Source organism: Euleptes europaea, chromosome 2, assembly GCF_029931775.1.
Source record: "Euleptes europaea isolate rEulEur1 chromosome 2, rEulEur1.hap1, whole genome shotgun sequence".
Taxonomy (NCBI): domain Eukaryota; kingdom Metazoa; phylum Chordata; class Lepidosauria; order Squamata; family Sphaerodactylidae; genus Euleptes; species Euleptes europaea.
Window position 1 is genome coordinate 62211477 of NC_079313.1, and position 22216 is coordinate 62233692.

General features: G+C 42.4%; 1 protein-coding gene across 1 annotated transcript; it reads left to right on the forward strand.

Annotated features, from left to right (window-relative positions):
- Window positions 1-5933: 5933 nt before the first annotated feature.
- On the forward strand, window positions 5934-22012 carry RPE65 (retinoid isomerohydrolase RPE65). Its single transcript, XM_056844226.1, has 14 exons — window positions 5934-6013; window positions 7073-7155; window positions 8386-8536; window positions 8912-9019; window positions 9111-9252; window positions 12644-12791; window positions 13091-13172; window positions 15212-15344; window positions 18458-18597; window positions 19426-19555; window positions 20255-20369; window positions 20460-20554; window positions 21386-21497; window positions 21721-22012. The coding sequence occupies exons 1-14, from the start codon at window positions 6003-6005 to the stop codon at window positions 21870-21872; spliced, it is 1602 nt and encodes a 533-aa protein (XP_056700204.1). The 5' UTR covers window positions 5934-6002; the 3' UTR covers window positions 21873-22012.
- The last annotated feature ends 204 nt before the right edge of the window (window positions 22013-22216 follow it).

Below are 22216 nucleotides of genomic sequence, written 5' to 3' on the forward strand. Positions count from 1 at the left end.
GGGGGTCTCAGTTTTTCCCTCCCACACTGTTCCCCTTCCATGAAAGCCACTATAGCCTCCTCTTTTTCTGCTTACTACTCTCCTTCCCACCTACCTTTATCTGCCTCTCTTTCCCCCGCCCCCCGAATCTTCAGCTTTCCTTCCTACCCTGGCAGCCTCTCCCCAGGAAAACTCTGACCATTTTTAAATTTCATTTAGTATCTTAAATAGTCCAATATAGAATTTTTGTACCCCTGGACATTGCCACCCCATATGTAAAACACTCCTGTGCTTTTATTGCAACACTAGCACTAGTTGGAAGCCCTAAGTGCCATTCTTTCTGGGATGAGGTATCACCTATTAATAATTTTAGTATATTCTCTGATCACCACATTTAGTAATACTTTTGAGATATTTTATGAAACAGACAGCCTATTCCTAAAGGTGGGTAGATTCACGGTGGCTGGGAGCAGCAGAGCCGCACCACCTTCTCAGAGGCTTCCTGGCTGCTGTGGAGGGAATTTAAAAAAAGGAAAAATGGGGGAAATTCTCCATTTGAGAAAAGCAAGGCTACGCCACCAAAAAGTAGTGCAGCCCTGCTACCACTCCAAGGGGGCATTCCTGGGCCGAAAGGGCTGTGGAAGTTGCCTAAAGGCAGCTCCACCCCCAGGAACACCTCTTCCATGTCGATGTGGCCTTTCTCTTCTGGGATTTAGATCCTGGACTGGCCACTCTGGCTGCAGGGGCCAACGGCGCTCCATTGCTGCCGGACACCAGCATGTTTGCCACTTTAACCCGTGATAAAGTAGCATCTACACCAGCATGGGGTCACACCGGCTCCTATGGGGATTCGCCCGCCCCAGGATTGCAGCTTTAGTCCACACTTCTGCTGAAATATTTATTGGTAAATCTTTTTCCCATCTATTTTTATAAGTTGTCTTTACAAATCTGCCAACAGCCTGTAAATTATAGCTACAAATCATTTCTGTTTTTTCTGTTTGAGAATACACGCAAACTTATTAAGGGGCTCAAATATCTGTGACTGTTCAGCTTGCAAGAAATGTCTGAAAATACTGAAAAAAATGGGAGAGAAGCCTCACCGCTCTCATGCTTAAGATCCAGAAAGGACTTAATTGTAGTCCTTAATGTCAATTATCCTTGTAGATCCAAATTCCATAATTACTAGATCTGTATGCTTCTATGAATGTGATATGATGTATAACCAGCGTGCAGGGGGGAAACTGCAGCCCCAACTTCTCTTTATACCAGCCCCATGGCATAGCTAGTGCAGTTTGAGTAGGATTCGTTCCAAGGTCAGCTTGATGTCTTTTCCTCCTTCCAAATTCAGCTAATTAAAGGTCAATTTATTCCATACTTTTGTGTTTGCCTAGCAGCAAGTACATATTCTGTTTTGCTTGTTTGGGGGCAGGGGGCTATCCTCATTTACACATACATGCATTTTTTTTTAAAGATCTCAGTTTTTTCTGCAAACTGGCTTTTCTCGAGTTTATAGAAAGATCTGTCCTGTTTAGCCGTGGCCCCAGTTTCCGGATTTAAGTATCCACAGATGGGGCAATGTTGAGAATTCGATCTATTGATTTCACATCCCCTACTTGGATGACTGGTTATTAGTGGTCCAATCGGAACAGGACCTTGCACACACCATAAATCTGGTCACACATACCCTGGAGGAGTTGGGCCTTGTGGTTAACTATGTAAAATCCAGGTTGTCTACAGCTAGATCTGTTGACTTCATTGGTGCAGTTGCTGGATGCTAACAGAGGTGCTGCTTTTTTGCCCATCACTAGGGTTAGAGCCATTCAAAAACTCACTAAGATGTTTACAGCTCAATGTTTTCAGAGAGCAGTCACTATACAGAAGCTGCTAGAGCTCATGTCTTCCACCACGGCTGTGGTCCCCTATGCTGGGGTTCGGATGAGGCCTTTACAAAACTGGTTCCTTAGATCTTTTCACATGAATGTAGATCCCCAATGGAAAAGACTTTCTATCCTGAGGACTGTTATTAGGTCTCTGGGATGGTGGGCTCAGGAACCCAATCTCCTGGCAGGGGTCCCCTTTGGGGTTCGCTCCCAAGATCTGCAAATCTATATTGATGCTTCGCTGGGGGGCACATTGTGGCCCTTTGGAATCTAAGGGCAGGTGGTCACAGTCTCAATCATCCCTCCATATCAATATCCTAGAGATGAAGGCAATTAGAAACGCACTTGTTTCCTTTGCAGATATCCTCGAGAACAAGTCAGTTCTGATTGCAACCGACAATATGACGGCGAAGTATTACATCAACAAGCAAGGGGGCACCAACTCCCTTGCTCTATGCGATGAGGCTGTTCACATCTGGAACTGGGCTGTCGAGCACCGAGTCTCCATTATGGCTATCCATGTGGCTGGCCTGTCAAATTGTGCAGCAGATGCCCTCAGCAGAGACACTTTGGCAGACCACAAATGGTCCCTCCACAACTCGTTTATCCACCCTATTTTCAATCTTTGGGGGTGGCCGAGCGTGGATCTATTCGCCTCGGCTCACAACACAAAGTGTGCCCAATTCTGTTCCTGGGCGGGGGTCGATGCAAAATCTCTAGGAGACGCCTTCCTACTGACATGGTCAGGTCCACTGCCGTACGCCTTTCCTCCCATCCTTCTCAACACCAGAGTGTTGGGAAAGGTGTTATTAGAGCAAACATAATAATAGTATCACCTTTTTGGCCGAAGAGACCGTGGTTCCCGGTTCTTTGGAAGATGTCTCTGGGGCATTACATCAGCCTCCCAGAGTCACAATCCCTTCTCCACAGGGGACCTGTCCTCCATCACAACCCTCAAGCGCTCCATCTAGCGGCTTGGAGGGTCACATGGTGACTAAGTGGCCTGATAGAGTAGTGCAGGTCTTGTTGGAGTCACGAAAACCATCTACCAGATGGTCATACAGTCTCAAATGGGATAGGTTCGTTAAGTGGGCATTACCCAAGGGAGTGGTACCTCAGCAATGTCCCTTACCTATGATTGTTGAATATTTGCTATCCCTAAAGGATGGCAATCTTTCCAATTCTGTCAAAGTACGCCTGGCAGCAATATCAGCATTCCATGACGGAATAAATTCTTCTTCCCTTTTTTCAAATAAACTTTGTAAGAAATTCTTGAAGGGCCTAGCCAATATGTATCCACCTGTACGAGCCCCTTTACATCAATGGAGCCTTTCACTAGTACTGGCTCATTTAATGTCTAAGCCTTTTGAGCCAATGACTTCATGTGATCTGGCTTTCTTGTCTTATAAGAAGGCGTTCCTAGTTGCCATAACATCGGCAAGGAGGGTGAGTGACCTCAGGGCCCTACGGTGTGATCCTCCTTTCACCAGATTTTTCCCGAACAGGGTGGTGATAAGACCCAGTTTGTCCTATTTACCTTAAGTTGTCTCTAAGTTTCATTTATCTCAGGATATACTGTTAGCAATATTTTTCCCTAACCCGGAGTCACCTGCTGATAGACAGCTACACACTCTGGATGTCCGCAGAGCTCTATTGTTTTATTTGGGAAGAACGAAATAGTTTAGAACTGATAATAACCTCTTTATTTGTTTCAAAGGTCCCAACAAGGGGAAAGTGGTCTCCACGCAGTCACTGTCCCCTTGTGTGGTCTCAGCGATCAGACTGGCTTATGCCTCTGCTAGAGTAGAGTGTCTGCTTCATGTCCATGCTCACTCCACTAGAGCAATAGCTGCTTCGGCGGCGTTCTCCTCTATCCTCAGTATTCAGGAGATCTGCAGAGTGGCGACATAGTCTACACCGGTCACCTTCATCCGGCACTACGCTGTCGATGTCAATTCCAGATCCGAGGGGGGCTGTGGGAAGAGCAGTATTAAACAAGTTATTTCTTTGAACAGCTCACTCCCGCCTCCTTTACTGGTAAGCTTGCTATTCTCCCATGTGGGACTGCACAGAAGCCATGAAAACGAAAAACAGTGTTGCTCTTACCTGTAACTTGTTCGTTGAATGGTCTTTTGTGCAGGCACACATCCCTCCTTCCCCGCTGTGGGCTGTCACCGTAAAAAAGTGTTCACTCCCCATGGCAGCGAACGGAGAACTGAGGGAAGAGTGCTCCCCACCCCCCGTCACGTGACCGCTGGGCGGGAAAAGCCGTTAAGGCTTGGTCGCGGACGGGGGGAGGGGAGTGCTCCTAGGGAGCTAACTCTTCTGGAAGCTTGGAAATCTTCTCCGTGGCTGGCCTGCGCAAGCACAGTCCAATGTGGGACTGCACAGAAGACCATTCAACGAACAACAGTTCCAGGTAAGAGCAACACTCTTTTTTTCTTCAGATCACCCCCTCAGGTAGCTCCTAACCCTCAATTCCCTGTAACTATTTCCCTTTCTGTCAAACTTCCCTTCCCATCTTGCCCAGGCCACTGCCTATTCTTTATGCTGTTTTGTAGGCTGCCATGTCCCTTAATGTGCCTGCTTTTGGGGATCCATCCTCTGCCATCTGCTGTGAGATTTCAATCCCAGCTAAAATGGCAACATTGCAGAACCTACACTAGCTTCTATGGGGGAAAGCAAATGGACATTGCTTTGTTTCATGGGTAACGTTCCATTATAAATTGGACTTTTCTATAAATGTCAACGAATGGAGATCACTTTGCCATTTTACTCAGAATCTGTGAAGGTGTGAGTCTACGTATCTCTATCCCTTGAAAGGCAACATTATCAGTTCCATAATTAATAAAAGAACTCATTTCTGTTCTCTGTAGTAGAGCTTGTGCCTTGGATGAAAGCAATGCACACAGCACTGGGTTATACAATGTAAATGGTCTGTTTTGCAAGAATTAATCTTAGGCAACACGTCCTGGAATGTTTTAGTCACAGCATCTTAGGTGGTTGTATACATGCCTAATCAGAGGTTTATCAGAAAGCCCTAAACACCTTTATTTCCTGTTTGTTTCACCTTCTCCCTACATTCCTGATGTGTATATAAACCAGATAGTAGCTTTACTTTGCCACTAACAAGTTAACTTACAATGAAAATTTATTTGACATATTCATTAAGCAGATAAGCTTAAAAGTACTGCTGCTGGCTAAGGTATTGAATATAACATCTGATAATATTTAGGGTTTAGTTGAATAAGGCTGTGAGGTTTAATTGCAAGCTGTTAATTCCAAAATTGTTGGTGGGGTTTAATTGCAAGTTGATACATTTAGAATGGGGAGCGGGAGTTAAGTATTTATATTTGGAGTAACCTGACTACTTGACTAAAGAGTTCTGTAGAACTCTGAAGACCGCATGCCCATTCCACTAATGTTTCAGTTAAATTATGCCATGTTCGTTTATTTTATTTATACCCCACACTCTCCCTCTCTGTATTGTGTACTCCCAAGTCACAACTCTATAAAAGCTGAGAAATAAAAATATTTGACATACCAAGACTTGTTCCAGTGGTCACAAAACAATCTGCTGTGAGCAGTAGTTATGCTTGTAAAGCACATCGCCTCAAATGAATAAGCAATTGCTATAGGTTCTTACTGAAGTCTTCTGCTTGTCATGTTCATTAGAGCCTCTCCAGAGAAGAGAAAGCAGTGCATAAGCCTTTATATATGATACATGGTGAAGCCTTATACAAATTTGGAACCAGCAGTGTGTCTGACTGGGGCCAGTTCCACTAAACTGGAAATTTGGACACTGGGGTAATGGTTAGTGCCAAGGAGCAAGCACGTTACAGGCTGTGTGACTATAGTCTGTTCTCCTTGTTTCTTTGTAATCCATTTCTGCTTGAGGATTTAGGTCTCTGGAAAACATTCAAAGACCTTTGAACAGCAGGACAAAATCTCATAAAGCTTCAGGAGGATTTGAGTGGTGAAAGATACTTCTGTTCACCGGCAGCAAGCTGATTGGCTTCTATGTTTTCTTAAAGCCATTGCTCCCTTCAGGGAGACCTAGCATTCATATAAATACCCACTCCCCATCTCTGAGTGCTGTAGTCTGCGTTTGGCTCCGGAAAGTTCCAATCTTTTATTGAGAACATGAACAGCCAGTGAGTATCCCCCAGGCTTTTCTCAACACAGAGATTAAATACCAACCAAAGAAAGGGGCTAATGGCCCTTACTTATTGCAGCTGGCTAATTTTTCAGAAGCAAAGAGGACTGCATCTTCACAGGCTGCTCAGTATGGGACTTGGACAAGATAGTGATGAGAAACTTCAGAATTTTACAGGGAGAACATAAAACCTGAAAAGGCAGTTGCTAATGGATACTCTTAGAACTGCAACTAGCTCTGTCTTCTTCTTAGATCTTAAATCCACTACCTAGAAGTAGGTCCCACTAAATTACCGCGTAATGGCCACAGAGCTCATTCAGGTGCTCTCAAACTGTGCGTATGCTCAGTGGGATGTTTTATTTTTTGAACAGCAGGACTCTGCCGTTTCACACAGCACTTTTGAAACCCTGACATTTGAAGTGGTTTGCTGTGTGGCATAGGGAGTTGTTATTCAAGAAGCCCGTATTCTAAGCCCCATTGGGCAAGCTTAGCTAGATACATAGGTCTTTGCTGTAACCAATTTGCTTGGGATCAGGGGAAGGAGAGCATTTTGTGTTTGAGCATTCAGACTGTGATTATTGCAGTCTTCCTGGAGGATGGTGATTGGCACGTATGAGGATGACTAATATGCATCTTTAGTTCTTATATAATGTGATTTGATCGTGGGTAAAGAGAGACTGTACTTGGTGGGAGGACTGAGTGTGGCTACTGGTTCTTCCTTTGGCTAATGTCTGTTCTGGTCAGTAAACATGCAGCACATCTCTGGAAACACAACTGATTGCATTGGGCTGAAAAGTATTACCTTATAAATGCTTCCAAGCAGGGGGAACAAGATGATACATTCTGGATGCAATCCTAAAAACATTTAATAGGGAGTAAGTCCCACTGAAATCAGTGGGATTTGCTTCTGAATGTACATGCTTAGGATTGTACTGTCGGTCTTCAGGTTTTGATTTTGTGTTGTTGATACAATTCCTGGCTAGCTTAAAGCCTGTTCTAGTCTTCTTTCCTCCCAATTATTCAAATGTGTGTCCCTGGTCATCTTGACACCTTTCAGAGTTGAGCACCCAGCTGGTGGATACAAGAAGCTTTTTGAGACTGTGGAGGAACTGTCCTCGCCAATTACAGCTCATGTCACAGGTGAGTGCATTTCTTTTTCACCCTGCTTCCTTACTTGCCTTCAAGAGTAGAATTCTGTTCACTGAGATAAGGAAAGTAGAGTTTGGCTCAGAGGTCTGGTGATATTTGAGGGAGGAAAGAGCAAGACCATAACCCAGACCATAAATGCAAAGGCTAATATAGAAGCTGGCTTAAAAAAAAAAAAAATTGGGATTTAGATACATCACCTCACTCACCTTCTTTTTTTTTTATTTTTTTATTGAGTTTTATAATATACAAAAAAAATATAACAAAAAAAGAAAGAAAAAAAAGCATAAAATAACACCTCACTCACCTTCTAATACAGAAGTAATTTCTGTGTTAACTCAAACTGGAATCCGGTGCTCAATTTGGCTGCTTAAAACCCCCCTAAAGTCAATTCTAAAGCTTGAACAAAGCAAATTACTAGGAATGCCATCTTTCAAATGTCACCCATAGAACCAGACCTTTAAGCCCCAGTGACATTTGGATAATATTCTGGTACTCAAATGTTTATCTGAGTAAAACACCCCCAGTATGTTAAACCAGCTACCAGATTTACTTTTCTTATGTCAGAGTCATCTTAGTAGTGAGTGAAGCAATTCCTAAGTATAATATAAACGTGCTTCGGTTTGAAAAACTGTCATTTGGACTGCTGTTTGGTGGACGTTCATTGTGTATGTGTGTAAAGTGCCGTCAAGTCGCAGCCGACTTATGGCAACCCCTTATGGGGTTTTCAAGGCAAGAGACTAACAGGTGGTTTACCAGTGCCTTCCTGTGTATAGCAACCCTGGACTTCCTTGGTGGTCATTACATTGTGAAAAAATCTCAAACTCAAATCCCCTCTGTAAATCCCTTATTATTTTCCAATGTGGAAATTCAGTTGTTATTTTTAAAGTGTCTCCCAGGTAGAAAATTGAATAAATAACCCCATTGTGTAATAACAATTACGGTGATTAAGTACAAGTCTTGTTATCATTTATTACAGTCTGTGGAGAAGCTCTTATCTCAACTTCCCTTCCTTCCCAGAGACAGCACAAGACATTTTGGTGCCTGTGGCAGAAAACTGGAAACCTCCCTTTGCCCCCCCCCACACACACACACACACTACCCCGCTGAATGTGTCTTCTAACCCTTAAAGAACATATTTATTTCACACAGCACAAATCCAATGACTGTTATTTCTGAAATGTTTTATTGGAGAAACTTTTCTTTTTGCTCTTGTTGCAATAGGCAGGATTCCCGTCTGGCTCAAAGGCAGTCTCCTCAGATGTGGACCTGGATTATTCGAAGTCGGCTCAGAACCATATTATCATTTGTTTGATGGGCAAGCGCTCCTTCACAAGTTTGACTTTAAGGAAGGCCATGTCACTTATTACAGGAGGTCAGTGGTGTACTTCATAATCTCCAGTGTTGCCAATGAATGACAAGATGGTGCCCTTCAGCTACTCAGGCACCCTTAGCTCTTTGTTATATCAAACTTTCCTTTACAATAATTCAGTATAACCCCAAGGCTGCAGTAGATCCAGTATAACCCCAAGGCTGCAGTGGCTCCTAGACCACTGAGGTAATGTTGGAAGTATGTTACCAGCTCAGCACAAAATTATCACATGATCTACCCTAGCCATATGGGCAGAAGTTGCCTACATAAGCCAATGTGAGCAGCCTTGAGGAAGTAGCCACCCTATTGCAACTGGTAATGTTTGATCAGGACCTACGGCATGTATTTATAGCTCTTACAATCTTGCTTTCTTCATAGGTTTGTCCGGACTGATGCCTATGTAAGAGCAATGACAGAGAAAAGAATCGTAATAACAGAATTTGGCACATATGCTTACCCAGATCCATGCAAGAATATATTTTCCAGGTAACAAAAAGTATATTATTGAATTCTTTTCCACTATGTGGTTCAGGGGAAGGGGGAAAAATCTTATTTTCTTGTTGAATGTCTTCGCCAGGTTTTTTTCATACTTCAAAGGTGTAGAGATCACTGACAATGCCCTGGTAAATGTGTACCCCGTGGGTGAAGATTTTTATGCTTGTACTGAGACCAACTTCATAACAAGAATTAACCCGGAGAATTTGGAAACAATTAAAAAGGTAATAGATAAAGGCCAGAGGTGAATGAGAAACAGAAATGAACAACATTCACTATGGATATATAACAAAATATCTAGGAAGGGCATAATGATGTGAAACGCTTTGCCTAAAGTATGGTTTACTTAAATATGAGGATTATTGCAGAAGCCAGGCCCCATCTTCTGATAAGAGTTTAGTTCAAATGTTGGGCTATTACAACAAATATTCTACCAAAAACATTTCCTCAGAATGCACTGGCCAATGCCATTCTGCCAGCTACTAAAACTTATGGGATGCTTGTAACTACATTTATTGTGACAAAATATTACTATTTAGATGCAGTGCTTCAGCATTGGCAGCAAAGAGACTGGTAATTCTACAGAATTTGCTAAGAGATGGTAGTAGAGGCAAGGACAATTAAGAGACTAGTTAGTAATGACAATGTAGTCATTAAGAGAAGCAGGGCTGGTTCCAGATTTTGGGGGTCCTGGTCAGAGATTTCCAAGGGCCCCCTCCCCTCCTCTACCCACCCACGGGCCCCTGCTTATACTCTCCTTTTTCACCCACACACCCTCGTGCTTCCCACATGCCTGGGTGTCCTTCCCCTGCCCATTTGCAAGAACTTCCACTGTCCATGCTCACAAATGCCTGCACTTCCCACAATGATTTCCCTGGTGGCACTGTGCAGTGTTTGCAGTTGGGGACCACAGATGGTGAAGCATTAGTAAGTGAGCAGGTGGGGGAGGGGTCAGCAGCAGTGGGCCCTTATAAGAGCCTTTGGCTCTGGCAGTTGCCTCACCTCCAGGCATACAGATGCTAACCCTGAAGAGACCCAGAGGTCTTCAGAGATCTTCTTCCATGCCATTTTTCATACAAGGAGATAAATGTTATTTATGAAAAAGTATAAACATACCCTTATTTTGAGTACATCCTAGCTATTTTACCAAGAGTACATTTTGGGAAGCCAATATATAACATATATTTGTGGCAAAGTAAACACACCGCAGTTTCTCTACATTTTTTAAAAAACAGAGACAAAAATCTATGTAATATGTCCCTGTATTGAAATACAGCTATATATCATCAAAGGTTGAAAACAAAGCGACGCTTATGTGTTTTTGCTTCTATACAAAGCACACATTTAAAAAGAGGATAGTTGGGGTGAGGTGAAAAAGAGACTTCAAGAAAGACACATACAGAACTGGAGAGAGTGCACAGAACGTGAGTCTAAATCAAATTGGTATCATCAAGACCTTCTCTATAAAGGAGAGCAAATGACCTCTTGTCAGCTAGAAGTCATATACTGGCAATTAACAAGGCCGCTGCATAGTGCTTTGAAGACTCTCTGCTGCGGCCTTCATCCCTCCTAAAGAGATCTGTAATCTGTGCATGCTCTCATGCCAGCTCAGTCCCAAATAAAGCAATCTAAGGTCATTAACGCATGTCCGATTTGGTCTGCTTCACACACCCCTAATGTAGCGGTTTTCTCATGGTCACACGCACGCTGGCCCCGTTCTGTGGATCAAATCCACTTCCAGCGCAGTTTGCTTGCGTGTTTTCCAAGACCCGTCTTATCGCGAAATAGAGATCACAATCGAGATAAATCCGGTTGTTTCGTCATGTGTGAGCTTCTGGGTCGATATTCCATCAGTCCTTGTCGCCCAAAACTCATAGCCACTCCCACCGCCCCCCCCCCATCAACATTCGCGGCTTAACATGAGTAGCCGCCATTTTCTATATATATCGTTATACCAGTAAATCAGTTAATGACTGGACTAGATGGCCCCTTGGCGGATGTTTAGTTTTTCTTGGAGCCCTGTTCTCCACACCATTAATACTCAAGTAAAAGTTGTGTTTTATTTATTTATAATTTTGTTTAAAAAATTGCACACCAAAGTGTCACGGGGGAGTAAAGGGGCGGAGACAGGCGCTGGCGTGGTAGAGTCAGTCCTCCACACACTTGCTTCATGCCATTTCCCGCTCTCTGATCTCTTTCCGCTCTGTCCTGCATGAAACTCTTCCTCAGTGCCTGACTGACCGATGGCAGTTTTCCTTACTGCGTTTACATTTCTTCCATTTGTGGCACAAGCCTTCCTCAATCTTAGGCATGTCGTCTAGGGCCCATGCTCAGGGGGCTCTTGGGGTCTCCTGGCGTGAGAGGGAGACTCTAGACCTAATCGGAATTTGGGGGGAAGCCAAGGTACAGGAGGCCCTTGGAGCATCCCGTAGAAATATCGATGTCTTTGAGAAGGTCTCAGGGGAGATGAAGCGGCGAGGGCACAACAGATCCGGTTGAATGCCGAACCAAATCTAAGCTTCTCTGGAAGGAGTACAAGAAAGCTGTTGGGCACAACAGCATATCTGGTAACTCCCCACGATTCTGTACTTATTACAAGCAGCTGGACAGAATATTTTGTGGTAGCTACTCGCCACACATGGCCACAAAAAAGGAGAAAAAAACAATGTCAGGAAGTGAGGTATGCTGGTATACCGGCATATCATTCTAGGCAACAAAAAAAAAAGGAAGACGCCAAGAACGCACAGTCGCATGACTGTGATGTAATGACGTCGGTAGCAACGAACACTCCCCAAATATCCCACGTTATCTCATGCCCCACACGCATGGGAGCATCGGGTGGTGCACATAGTGTGGGATGGGAAATGGACATGCGTTTACTTTGATTAAAATAGTGTGAGTTGAGAGAGAGATTAACCAGTGACATTTTGCCCATGCGTTAATGACCTATATTTCCAGGTTAGGAGAATTGAACTAGCTTTAAAAACTTGTCCTTATTTCATAGTCTTTGTGGATTACTTTGAATCTTCACTACCTAATTCCAAAGACTAACATTTTTCTTGGACATTGGTTTCTTTCTGTAGATTGTGTGAAAAACAGAATATTCATGCATAATGTCATCCCCCCACCCCCAATATTTTCAACTGGGCAAAAACAGCTTTAAATAAACCGGATTTTCATACTATTCCTCTAAAGAAGACATTGTTAACCATATGTATTTTCCCATATGTATTGACTATCTTTCTACCAGCTATTTCAAACCATACAGTACTGTATGAATGAAGTAATTTCTGATGAATTGCTGGATAGTGATCAGTTATCCAAGAAGTTAATCAGGCTTATCATAGTGAATCCTGCTCACCTTAATGTCTGAGAAAAGACTGCTCCATTTAACTTGGATTATTTCCTCTATAAATCTAGGAAAGTGTGCCTGCAGTGGTTCAGAACAGAACTCCAGAGGTTAATTGCTCAATTTAAGCATTATGACTTATGGAAGGAATTACATAAGAATGCACAGCGTATCACAAAATGAACCAAACATAGTACAATATGCAGTTTTCCCCGACAGAGTATGGATTTCCCCCAACCAAGTCAGCTCTTTGTTTCAATCCTTAGGTGGATGTCAGCAAATACATTTCAGTCAATGGAGTAACAGCACATCCTCACATTGAAAATGATGGGACAGTTTACAATATTGGCAACTGTTTTGGAAAGAATTTTTCACTTGCCTACAATATTGTGCGGATTCCTCCCCTGAAAGCAGGTCTGTTTATTTCCAAAGAGCATCAACATGTTTCAGAACATAAAGGCATATTTATTTTTCTATTTACCAATTAAATCTGCTAACCTTGTTTTACTTTTGACTCTTTAGGTGATAGTATTGCCATATCTTACATATTGGCTGAAGTTTTTTAGAAACAATGAAAGGAATTTTCTTAATGACAAGAATGCATGCTTGGGTTGAAGGCAGAATAGGAGTTCTTGTAAACAGTTATCATTGACTAGCCTGTGCAAGATAAATTCCTTGGATGTGTTTTGCCCTTACATTCAGTCTCCTTTCAGACAAAAAAGACCCAATTACCAAATGTGAAGTGGTCGTTCAATTTCCTTGCAGTGACAGATTCAAACCATCTTATGTTCACAGGTAAATTCTAATTCTTTATATAAATAAGTCTTATTAACAGATGGCTAGCCAGATCTACACAAAACTATGGTAAAAATAAACCATAACAAGAGTCCAGTGGCACTTTAGAGGCTGAGGTCCAAAATAGGGCTGTCAATTCGGTTCAGTCCGAACTGAAAATCAACCGAATTTCCCCTGATTCGGTGATTTTCAGTTCGGACGGATCCGAACTCAAATCTGGCGGGCAACCGGGGGGGGGCCGAATTCAGCGAGTTCGGGAGTTCGCGAATAAATTCGGCCAATTCGGCCCCCCCTTCAGGGGAGCCCGCTGAAAGGCGCGGGCTGCCCTTTAAACTGATCTGTGCCTCCCAGCTGGGAGGCTCAGATCAGTTTAAAGGGCAGCCCGCCTCCCTTCAGCGGGCTCCCCTGAAGGGAGGCGGGCTGTCATTCAAACTCATCTGAGTTTAAATGACAGCCCCCCCCTTCACGGGAGCCCGCTGAAGGGAGGCGGGCTGTCATTCAAACTCATCTGTGCCTCCCGGCCGGGAGGCACAGATGAGTTTAAATGACAGCCCCCCCCCTTCACGGGAGCCCGCTGAAGGGAGGCGGGCTGTCATTTAAACTCATCTGTGCCTCCCTGCCGGAAGGCGCAGATGGGTTTAAAGGGCAGCCCGCCCCCCTTCACGGGAGCCCGCTGGAGAGGCATGGCTGCCCTTTAAACTCATCTGCGCCTCCCAGCTGGGAGGCTCAGATCAGTTTAAAGGGCCCCCGCGCGCCTTCAGGGAATCCCTGAAGGCGCGCTTCGGCCGAATTTTCCCCCGAACTCCGGATCCCCCCGAATTACCGGGGATCCGAAGCGGGGGAGTTCGGACTTCGGCACGTACCGACCCCACAAGGGTCAAATTCGGCCGAATCCGAACTGTACCGATTTTTTTTTTTTGACAGCCCTAGTCCAAAAAGAGGCTAGTTTAACACAAGATCCAATCAATATACTCGGAGTGGGTAAGGACCACTCCCAACTGCAGATAAAAAGGCAAAAGTAGGATTAATCTAGGGATGTTGGTATACAATGCAACTTTGTCTTCATATACACTTAAGCAATACAATCACAGGACCTAATAACATCAGCTTTACCATCTAGGTCTCCAATGTAGTATCTGCCATTGCGTATCAACAATGCCCTTCTGTTCTCTACATTGGGGGGTGCAGTAAATCTATACTCAAAAGAACAAATGGTTTAAAATCTGATATGAAAAACTGCAGCATTCAAAACCAGTGGGTGAACATTTTAATCTTCAAGAGCATTTTGGTGCTGATCTGAAAGGCACAATTCACCTATAAACAAACTTCAAAGTAAGAATCCAGTGCAAAATTGCTGAGATACTGTAAAACTTATTGATGAATCATATCTCCCCTCCCCCAGTATTCACAAAAAACTGATTCCTCGCTCACTATAGGTGCTAGTATCTTGCATAACCCCTTACATATATTATCTAGTTATAACTTGCACATTGGTTCTACTTTTTATGTTTCATCCTGCCCTTCCCTAGATTATATTCTATATTAGGCATATTAGGATTATCTATCCACAGTTGGATCTTGTCTTAAACTGGCCTCTCTTTGTAATATCTATTTTTCTGTTGTTTGCAGCCTTTAATATAAATTCATCATTCTTATGGATGTATACTTCATGCATCTGATGAACTGAGCATTACCTCATGAAAGTTTATGTTGGAATAAAGTTTGTTAGCCTCTAAAGTACTCATAGACTCCTGTTTTATTTTGCTGCTGCAGACACATGACTACCCATCTAGAATAAGACAGTGCTATTTGGCCTTCATGTCATCAATCTATTTTTAATTGGCATTTTTAGAAAAATATTTGTCCCAAATGCAAAAGAATGGACATGTTGAGGAGAAAACATGAAACCAACAACTAGAATTGAACATCAAAAGAAATGAGCAATGATCCAAAAACCTACAGCTGAATTTTGTATACTGCCACTTTCGTATATGTTGTGTTATCTGATATGTCCCATCCTCAATTATATTTCTGAACAGTTTTGGGCTGACTCCTAATTACATCGTGTTTGTTGAAACACCTGTGAAAATCAACCTGCTGAAGTTTCTTTCTTCCTGGAGCCTTTGGGGAGCCAACTACATGGACTGCTTTGAGTCTAATGAAAGCATGGGTGTAAGTGAAGTTATTCATATTTATTTTCATAATTTTACACTGCTTTTTAACCAAGATCTCAAGCAATTTCCAGTTATTATAAGAACATTAAAATAAAGCTCTACAACTACTTCAGTATCCTCTAAAACACCGTAAAGCAGCTCACAAATCTCAAGCAACAGCAATATAAAAAGTCAGGTTTTACACTTCCAGTATTAAAGCTCAGCAAATTAAAAAACACCTTGCTCCAGAAGTCTTATGGCTATGAAGTGATCAATAAATACCTGTAGAAGGGAAAGTGAGGTCCACTGTGCAGAAGTTACATAGTTACATAGTTACATAGAAGTTACACCATCTTTCTGGTGGATACCAGTCAGGCATCTACCAGCAGGGTCTCATGGGTAAATAATGGAATTATTATTGTTGTTTACTGCATATATGCCCTGCCTTTGTCCCCAATGGGGACATAATTCTCCTGTCCTCCATTTTTAGCCTCACAATAACCCCACAAGCTAAGTTAGGCTGACAGTGTTTGAGTGGCCACTGTCACCCAGCAAGCAGGGATAAGGAAGGGTTAGAGCAAGCATTCCCCTCTCGCTTGAGCACATAGGATTGATCAGACTCAGGACTCTGCTTTTCATAGTCGTTCTTCTCTTTTCTTCCCTTTTTATCTTTCCGTCTCTCTCTTTTCTGGGGGGGGGCAAGATGCCCTTCAAACCTCAGAACAGAAGGAACCCTCATGGTGAGTATCCAAGGTTCCGTTCTCGCTCTGAGGAGAAGGGCATCTTGATATGGGGCTTCTAATAGCAATGTTCCAAGAGACAGGTGGGAATTAACTATCAGCACCTGCTGCAGCACTCTGAGTCCAAAGGCAGCATTGGCTGAGGAGAAGGAGTTAAGTTTGTAGTGTCTAACAAATGTCGAAATTGAAGACCATGTGGCCTCCTTGCATATTTCCTCCACTGAAGCTTGATGATAGAAGGGTGCAGTCGCGGCTGCACTTCTCACAGAGTGTGTCGTGATCCCTGCTGGAGCCAGAATGTTGCCTGCCTTGTAGGCATGGGAGATGCACTGTCGAATGGCATAACTGATGGCTGATCTGGACATCATCTTCCCCTTATTTAATGAAATAAAAAGAGAGTCCATCTTTCAGGTGGACTCTCTACGTCAGAGGTAGATTCTGAGGGCCCTCTAGAGGTCTGCCACTCTCTCTCTTTGGGGTGGCTAGGATACAGGCAGAAGGATGAGAAATTAATAACTTGACTCCTGTGAATGGTTGCATTTGTGGCGAGAATTCTTTTATATTAAACATTAAGTTTGGCTTAAGAAGAACCAATTTTATTAATCTGTAGTTTATTAATCTGTAGTTTAGAAGCCATATGAAGACCTGACTTTTAGCTGACCTCAGCTCCAATTAGGATTCTGAACTTAAAGGGCATAGGAGATTACATTACTTTGAGTTAATCACCCAAAACACATCGGATGATCTAAACTATGTTTGTGATAACAAGGTCATTTGAACAGGCAACAAATTGCCTGCTTACGTAGGGGCGGGGATTGTTTTCCATACACTGGTTGACGGACGGAACAAGATTTATCAGAGACCTGGACATGGGAAACTTATTATGGAACAGGATATTTCCAAACAACTTATAGCCATGATTTGTGAAAACTCATCTCCTGGAGAATTTGGAAGGAGGGGGCCGTTTGAGACCCTCGTTCTCACGATTAAACCTATAAAAGGCTAGTCCAGTGGTCCAGTCGTCGTCCTTCCCAGGGAGAGACCATTCTGTCTTTTCTTGGGAACGACCTCAGAGCGCTCTGATAAATTGTTGGTGTGTCAATTGTGTGTGGGTTTGTTAAGTTCTGTCTTATATATTTTCCTAAACAGTGTTGTTTTCTCCTTTGCTTTATATTCTCTTGTAAGTATAATAAACTGCATGTTTTACTGGTACATGTTTAATGTGATGTTTGAGAAAAGTGTGTGTGAAAAGTCTGTCTTTCCTATCACATTCTTGGGCCTCCGCTTTTGGTGAGTAAAGCAGGCAGAGAAATTCCAATTATAAAAAGAACCGAGAAAAGGGAGAAGCAGGAAAATTCTCCCATCAGCGTTCACCTTGGTGATAAAGGTGGGTCTGGCCAAAGCACCACCTTGTCCTTGTGGAAGACACATAGACCTTTTCTGGCTGACAAGGCTCCCAGTTCCGACACTCTCCTAACTGCTGCTGTAAGGAAGTGGGTCTTCATGTGGAACTATTTAAGAGGAACTTCTTTTAAGGGTTCAAAGGGAAGTTTTGTGAGAGCCAAAAAAATTATGTACAGCCTCCATGAGGGGAATCATTGGATCAAGGAAGGTTGACCTATGTGACCCCTTTGAGGAAGAGTATGATATGAGGCTATCTGGGTAAGGGGGTCCAGCTATCTGTGAGGATTGTGGCTATAGCTGCTACCTGGCAATGAAGGGTGGATGCTTTTAGTTTCTGACAGGTGCTCTTCTGTAAGAAAGCCAATAGGTGGCCCTGGCCAGGGTTGAGGGGCACTACCTTGCAAAGGCTTTCCAGGTAGTATTGTAGATATGCCTTGTGGAGGCCTTCCTAGAAACCATGATGATATCTGCGACCTCTGAGGAGTAGCCTAGGTTCAGGAGAACCATTCCTTTCAAGATCCACATGGTCAAATGGACCCACTCTGTATCTGGGTGCCAAACGGGGCCCTTCTGCAACATGTCCAGGCTCACTGGAATCTTCCAAGGTACCATTACTGAGAGCTCCACTATGGATGGAAACCATGACCTGCGGGGCCAATCTGGAGATATGAAGATCACCTTCACTTCCTCCTGGTATATCTTTTGTAAAGCTTTCTGGATCTCCGAGAGGGGTGGGAAAGCATACAGAAGGCCCTTGGACCACAGAGAGATTAGAGCATCTTATCATTCTGACTGAGGGTGATGGTATCTGGAGAAGAATCTCAGTACTTGATGACTAGATGCCGAGGCAAACAGATTGCTTTTCTGATGGCTCTGAATTCCAGTGCATGGACATCTTTTGCTATCTTTAAAAGAATATGGAAGGGTATATAGCAGTAGTTGCCACTTTGTTTCACAAGAGTGAACAGTGTGACTATTATATTTTTAGGTGTGGATGCATGTAGCTGACAAGAAAAAAGGGAAATACCTCAACATCAAATACAGGACATCACCATTTAACGTCTTTCATCATATTAATACCTATGAAGATAATGGATTTCTGGTTGTAGACCTATGCACGTGGAAGGGGTAAGATATTGTCACTGAGAATGCTGTATTCAAAGCTCTGAAGGACTCCAAACAGAACCTAAATAAAACAGGACTCAAGTGGCAATTTATTTGTTTACTTTAGAGACCAAAACATTTTATTCCAGCATAAGCATTTATAAATCAGAGCTCACTTCATCAGATGCATGAAGGATATGTCCATAAGCCTGTTGAAATATACACTGAAGGCAATAGAAGAGGGGGACAGTACAAAGAGAGGCCAATTTAAAGGAAGATCCAATCACAAGAGTAATCAATCCACTCAGTGCATGAGGATCACTCCTAAGGGCAGCTTTCTTTTATAATACTGAGAAATAATCTCGCTTTGTCAAAGGGGATGGCTGAATGGACACTTTGTGTTTAGGATTAAAAATCACAATGATTTCCCTGTAGGGAAAATATATAGGCAAATAGCAGCAAGGAAATGGCATAGAAGGGTTAGACCCCCTCCCCCAGGTACCACTTAAAAAAACCATTAGAGAGCCATCCATTGGTCTGCAAAAAAGCTGGCTAGTTGAGCCCTCATTTCCAGACCATTGTGTTTAGGAGTGCAACCTACGGGATCTTAATCTAATTCTGCTATGCATTTAAGCCTAACCTCATGCTACCAAATTTAGAAGACTGTCAGAGAACTGGATATTTGACTATTCTACTGTGGACATTTGCTTATTTGTCATAGGATAACCCGGATTCTCAAGAAAATTGATCTACCCTTACTTGGTTCTGGGATGCTGTATTGATCAATAACAGATCCAACCAGCTTTATTTTTAAATAAAGCTGATCTTAATGTCAATTATGTCTTTGTACAGGTATGAGTTTATTTACAATTACTTATATTTAGCCAATTTACGGGAGAACTGGGATGAAGTGAAGAAAAATGCACTAAAAGCTCCTCAACCTGAAGTTCGGCGTTATGTTCTTCCTCTAAATATTGAGAAGGTAGCTGTCAGTTTTAGGTTCATTTCTCTAAGAATATGAAGGCCTGACTAAATTTTGAAAACTCCATATGAGTGGTCTGAATTTTGAGTTCTAATTTTCTATTATCTTTGATGGGAAACAATTGAGAACTAGTGTAGCATATTGGCTGAGCCATGAATCAGGAAGTCCCCCACTTAAATCACACCTCTGCAAGGCACTCCCTAGGTGGCTTCTAGCAAGCCCTTTTCCCTTCTTTCTTGAGCATTTGAGAAGCCGCTCCTGGAGTTTGGGAGACTTTAGCTCGGGACGTGGCATAGGGCCTGTGGTGGGAAGCAGGAATCAATGTTGTATGAGCTCCTGTCAATTTGTACGAGGCTGGGGAGAGAGAGGGAGGTCCTAGTTTGTGGGCAAGAAAGCTCCACATGCTCACACTCAGAGCAAAAAAGTAGTTTGGCTGAAGACCATGAAGGTTTCAGTTGCACTGTAGAGGGTGGGGTAGAGGAGGGAGCACAGCAACAAGCCAGATTCATATCCATTTACAAAAAAGCCTCCACTTTGTTCATGTAGCCACAGTGTACTCATGGGTTCTGGTTTTCTGGCTGGTTATGCTACAGCAATGACAGAATAATGGGAGAACGGTGCAATGTGGCGAAATGGTATAAAATACTGGAAGGAAGTATAACATTGGAAGTTTTAGTATTTCCTGTTTCATTGTCCTAGGCTGACACAGGCAAAAATTTAATCACACTGACTAACACAACCGCTACTGCCATACTACACAGTGATGAAACAGTCTGGCTGGAACCAGAAGTCATTTTTTCAGGACCTCGTCAAGGTAAGATCAACCTCAGCCAGAGGCAACAAAAATAGCTTAGTAAATGCAAACAATTCATGAATCTCAGTAAATGTGTCTCTTGTTTTATAGCTTTTGAGTTTCCACAAATAAACTACACAAAGTATTCAGGGAAACCCTACACATACGCATACGGACTTGGACTGAATCATTTTGTTCCAGACAGGGTAAGCATTATGTGCTAATGACTGCACTGCACAAACTCTTGTTCCAGTGCAAAGGCAAAAGGATGAATGCAAATCAAAATCCTTTGCATGGTCAGGACTAGCACAATATAAGTGTGCAAAGGAGTAGCTTTTCATACCTGATTTCTTTTCCCCAGTGCCCAGCAGCAATTCGAATAATCAGGTTGGGTCCAATTCAAGACTAATCAAAAAGCAATCTGGTTTAACTCAAACTTGAAATATATTTTGATATTAACTCCAATCCTAGCCTATCTAAGTATATGTGTATATAAAGGTCCAAATCAGCAGATACTTTTTTTACTGTTTATAAAAATAAAGACAATCAATAACATTTCAAAGTAGCATAGATATCAATTTACGAGCATGCAGTATAATGCAGGTTACATATGTAGCACAATGCATATACATCCAGATCCAAAGCACACAGTACAGAGAATATATATCCAGATCTGTCTGCTGCTATATATTTTCTCAATTCTAGCCAACAAAAAAATTTATCATTTCTTTGCAGAATAAGGCTATCAATTATCCCAACAAGAAAGGATAATGCTACCTAAGGCTCAGTTCTCATAAATGCTTTTAATATGGTAAAGCACAAAGTGACTTTTAACCATTACTTTATCATTGAAAGGTATTCGAGATAACATTTCATACCACATTCTGATAATGAGCACATAATGTAAAAATTATGGATAAGTTATTTGAGGTGACTTTGCAATATCAGTAGAGGTAGTAGTGCAGGTTTCTGTCTGATTATCGTTTGTTAACTTCTAATTAACATTCAGTAATAATTTCCTTTAATTTTTTTTCCAGCTTTGTAAGATGAATATTAAAACTAAAGAGTCATGGGTGTGGCAAGAAACAGATGCATACCCTTCTGAACCAATCTTTGTTCCTCAACCAGATGCCCTGGAAGAAGATGATGGTAATGTCTTTATCCAAGTCCATTACACTCTCCTATCCCAGGGGTCAGGTAGGATCTCTGAATGTCGGGCATATTCCAAAGAGAAATGTGGTTTTTACCCACCAAATCTTCACTGATGGACCTGTCATGGTTTTGATCAATTAACTGTACCTGCAACTGTTTTAATATGGAGATTGTCCTAGTGCTTCTTCACCTGGGTAACTGATATTTGTTTTTGATTCAGGTATTGTCTTGAGCATTGTCATTAGCCCTGGCAGTGGACCAAAGCCAGCTTACCTTTTGATCTTGAGCGCAAAGGACATGAGTGAAGTTGCCAGGGCCGAAGTGGACATAAACATTCCAGTTACTTTTCATGGGATGTTCAAAACAGCATGACAGCAGCCTTAAGTACACCATCACTAACACCTGCCTTTTAGAATAATGGATGCAACTCTAAACTGAATTCAAAAATAGCAGTCTTCCCACTACTGGGCAATGACTTGTAAAATTAGTTTGATAAGACTAAGAATGTGCCCTTTTTTCAAAGTGTTGGAATTCGGAATGCAGTTAACGCTTCAAAAAGGGCAAATCCACAGAATTTAAACATGCTTTTGTGAACTTTGTATACTATAAAGTAAATGTTTTTGAAAACTGTCAGTATTGTGTCTCATTAACAGTTTTAAGAATACCAGTCCTTCACAGTGCCAAGTACACTTTTAAGTCATCATTCTAACACAGAA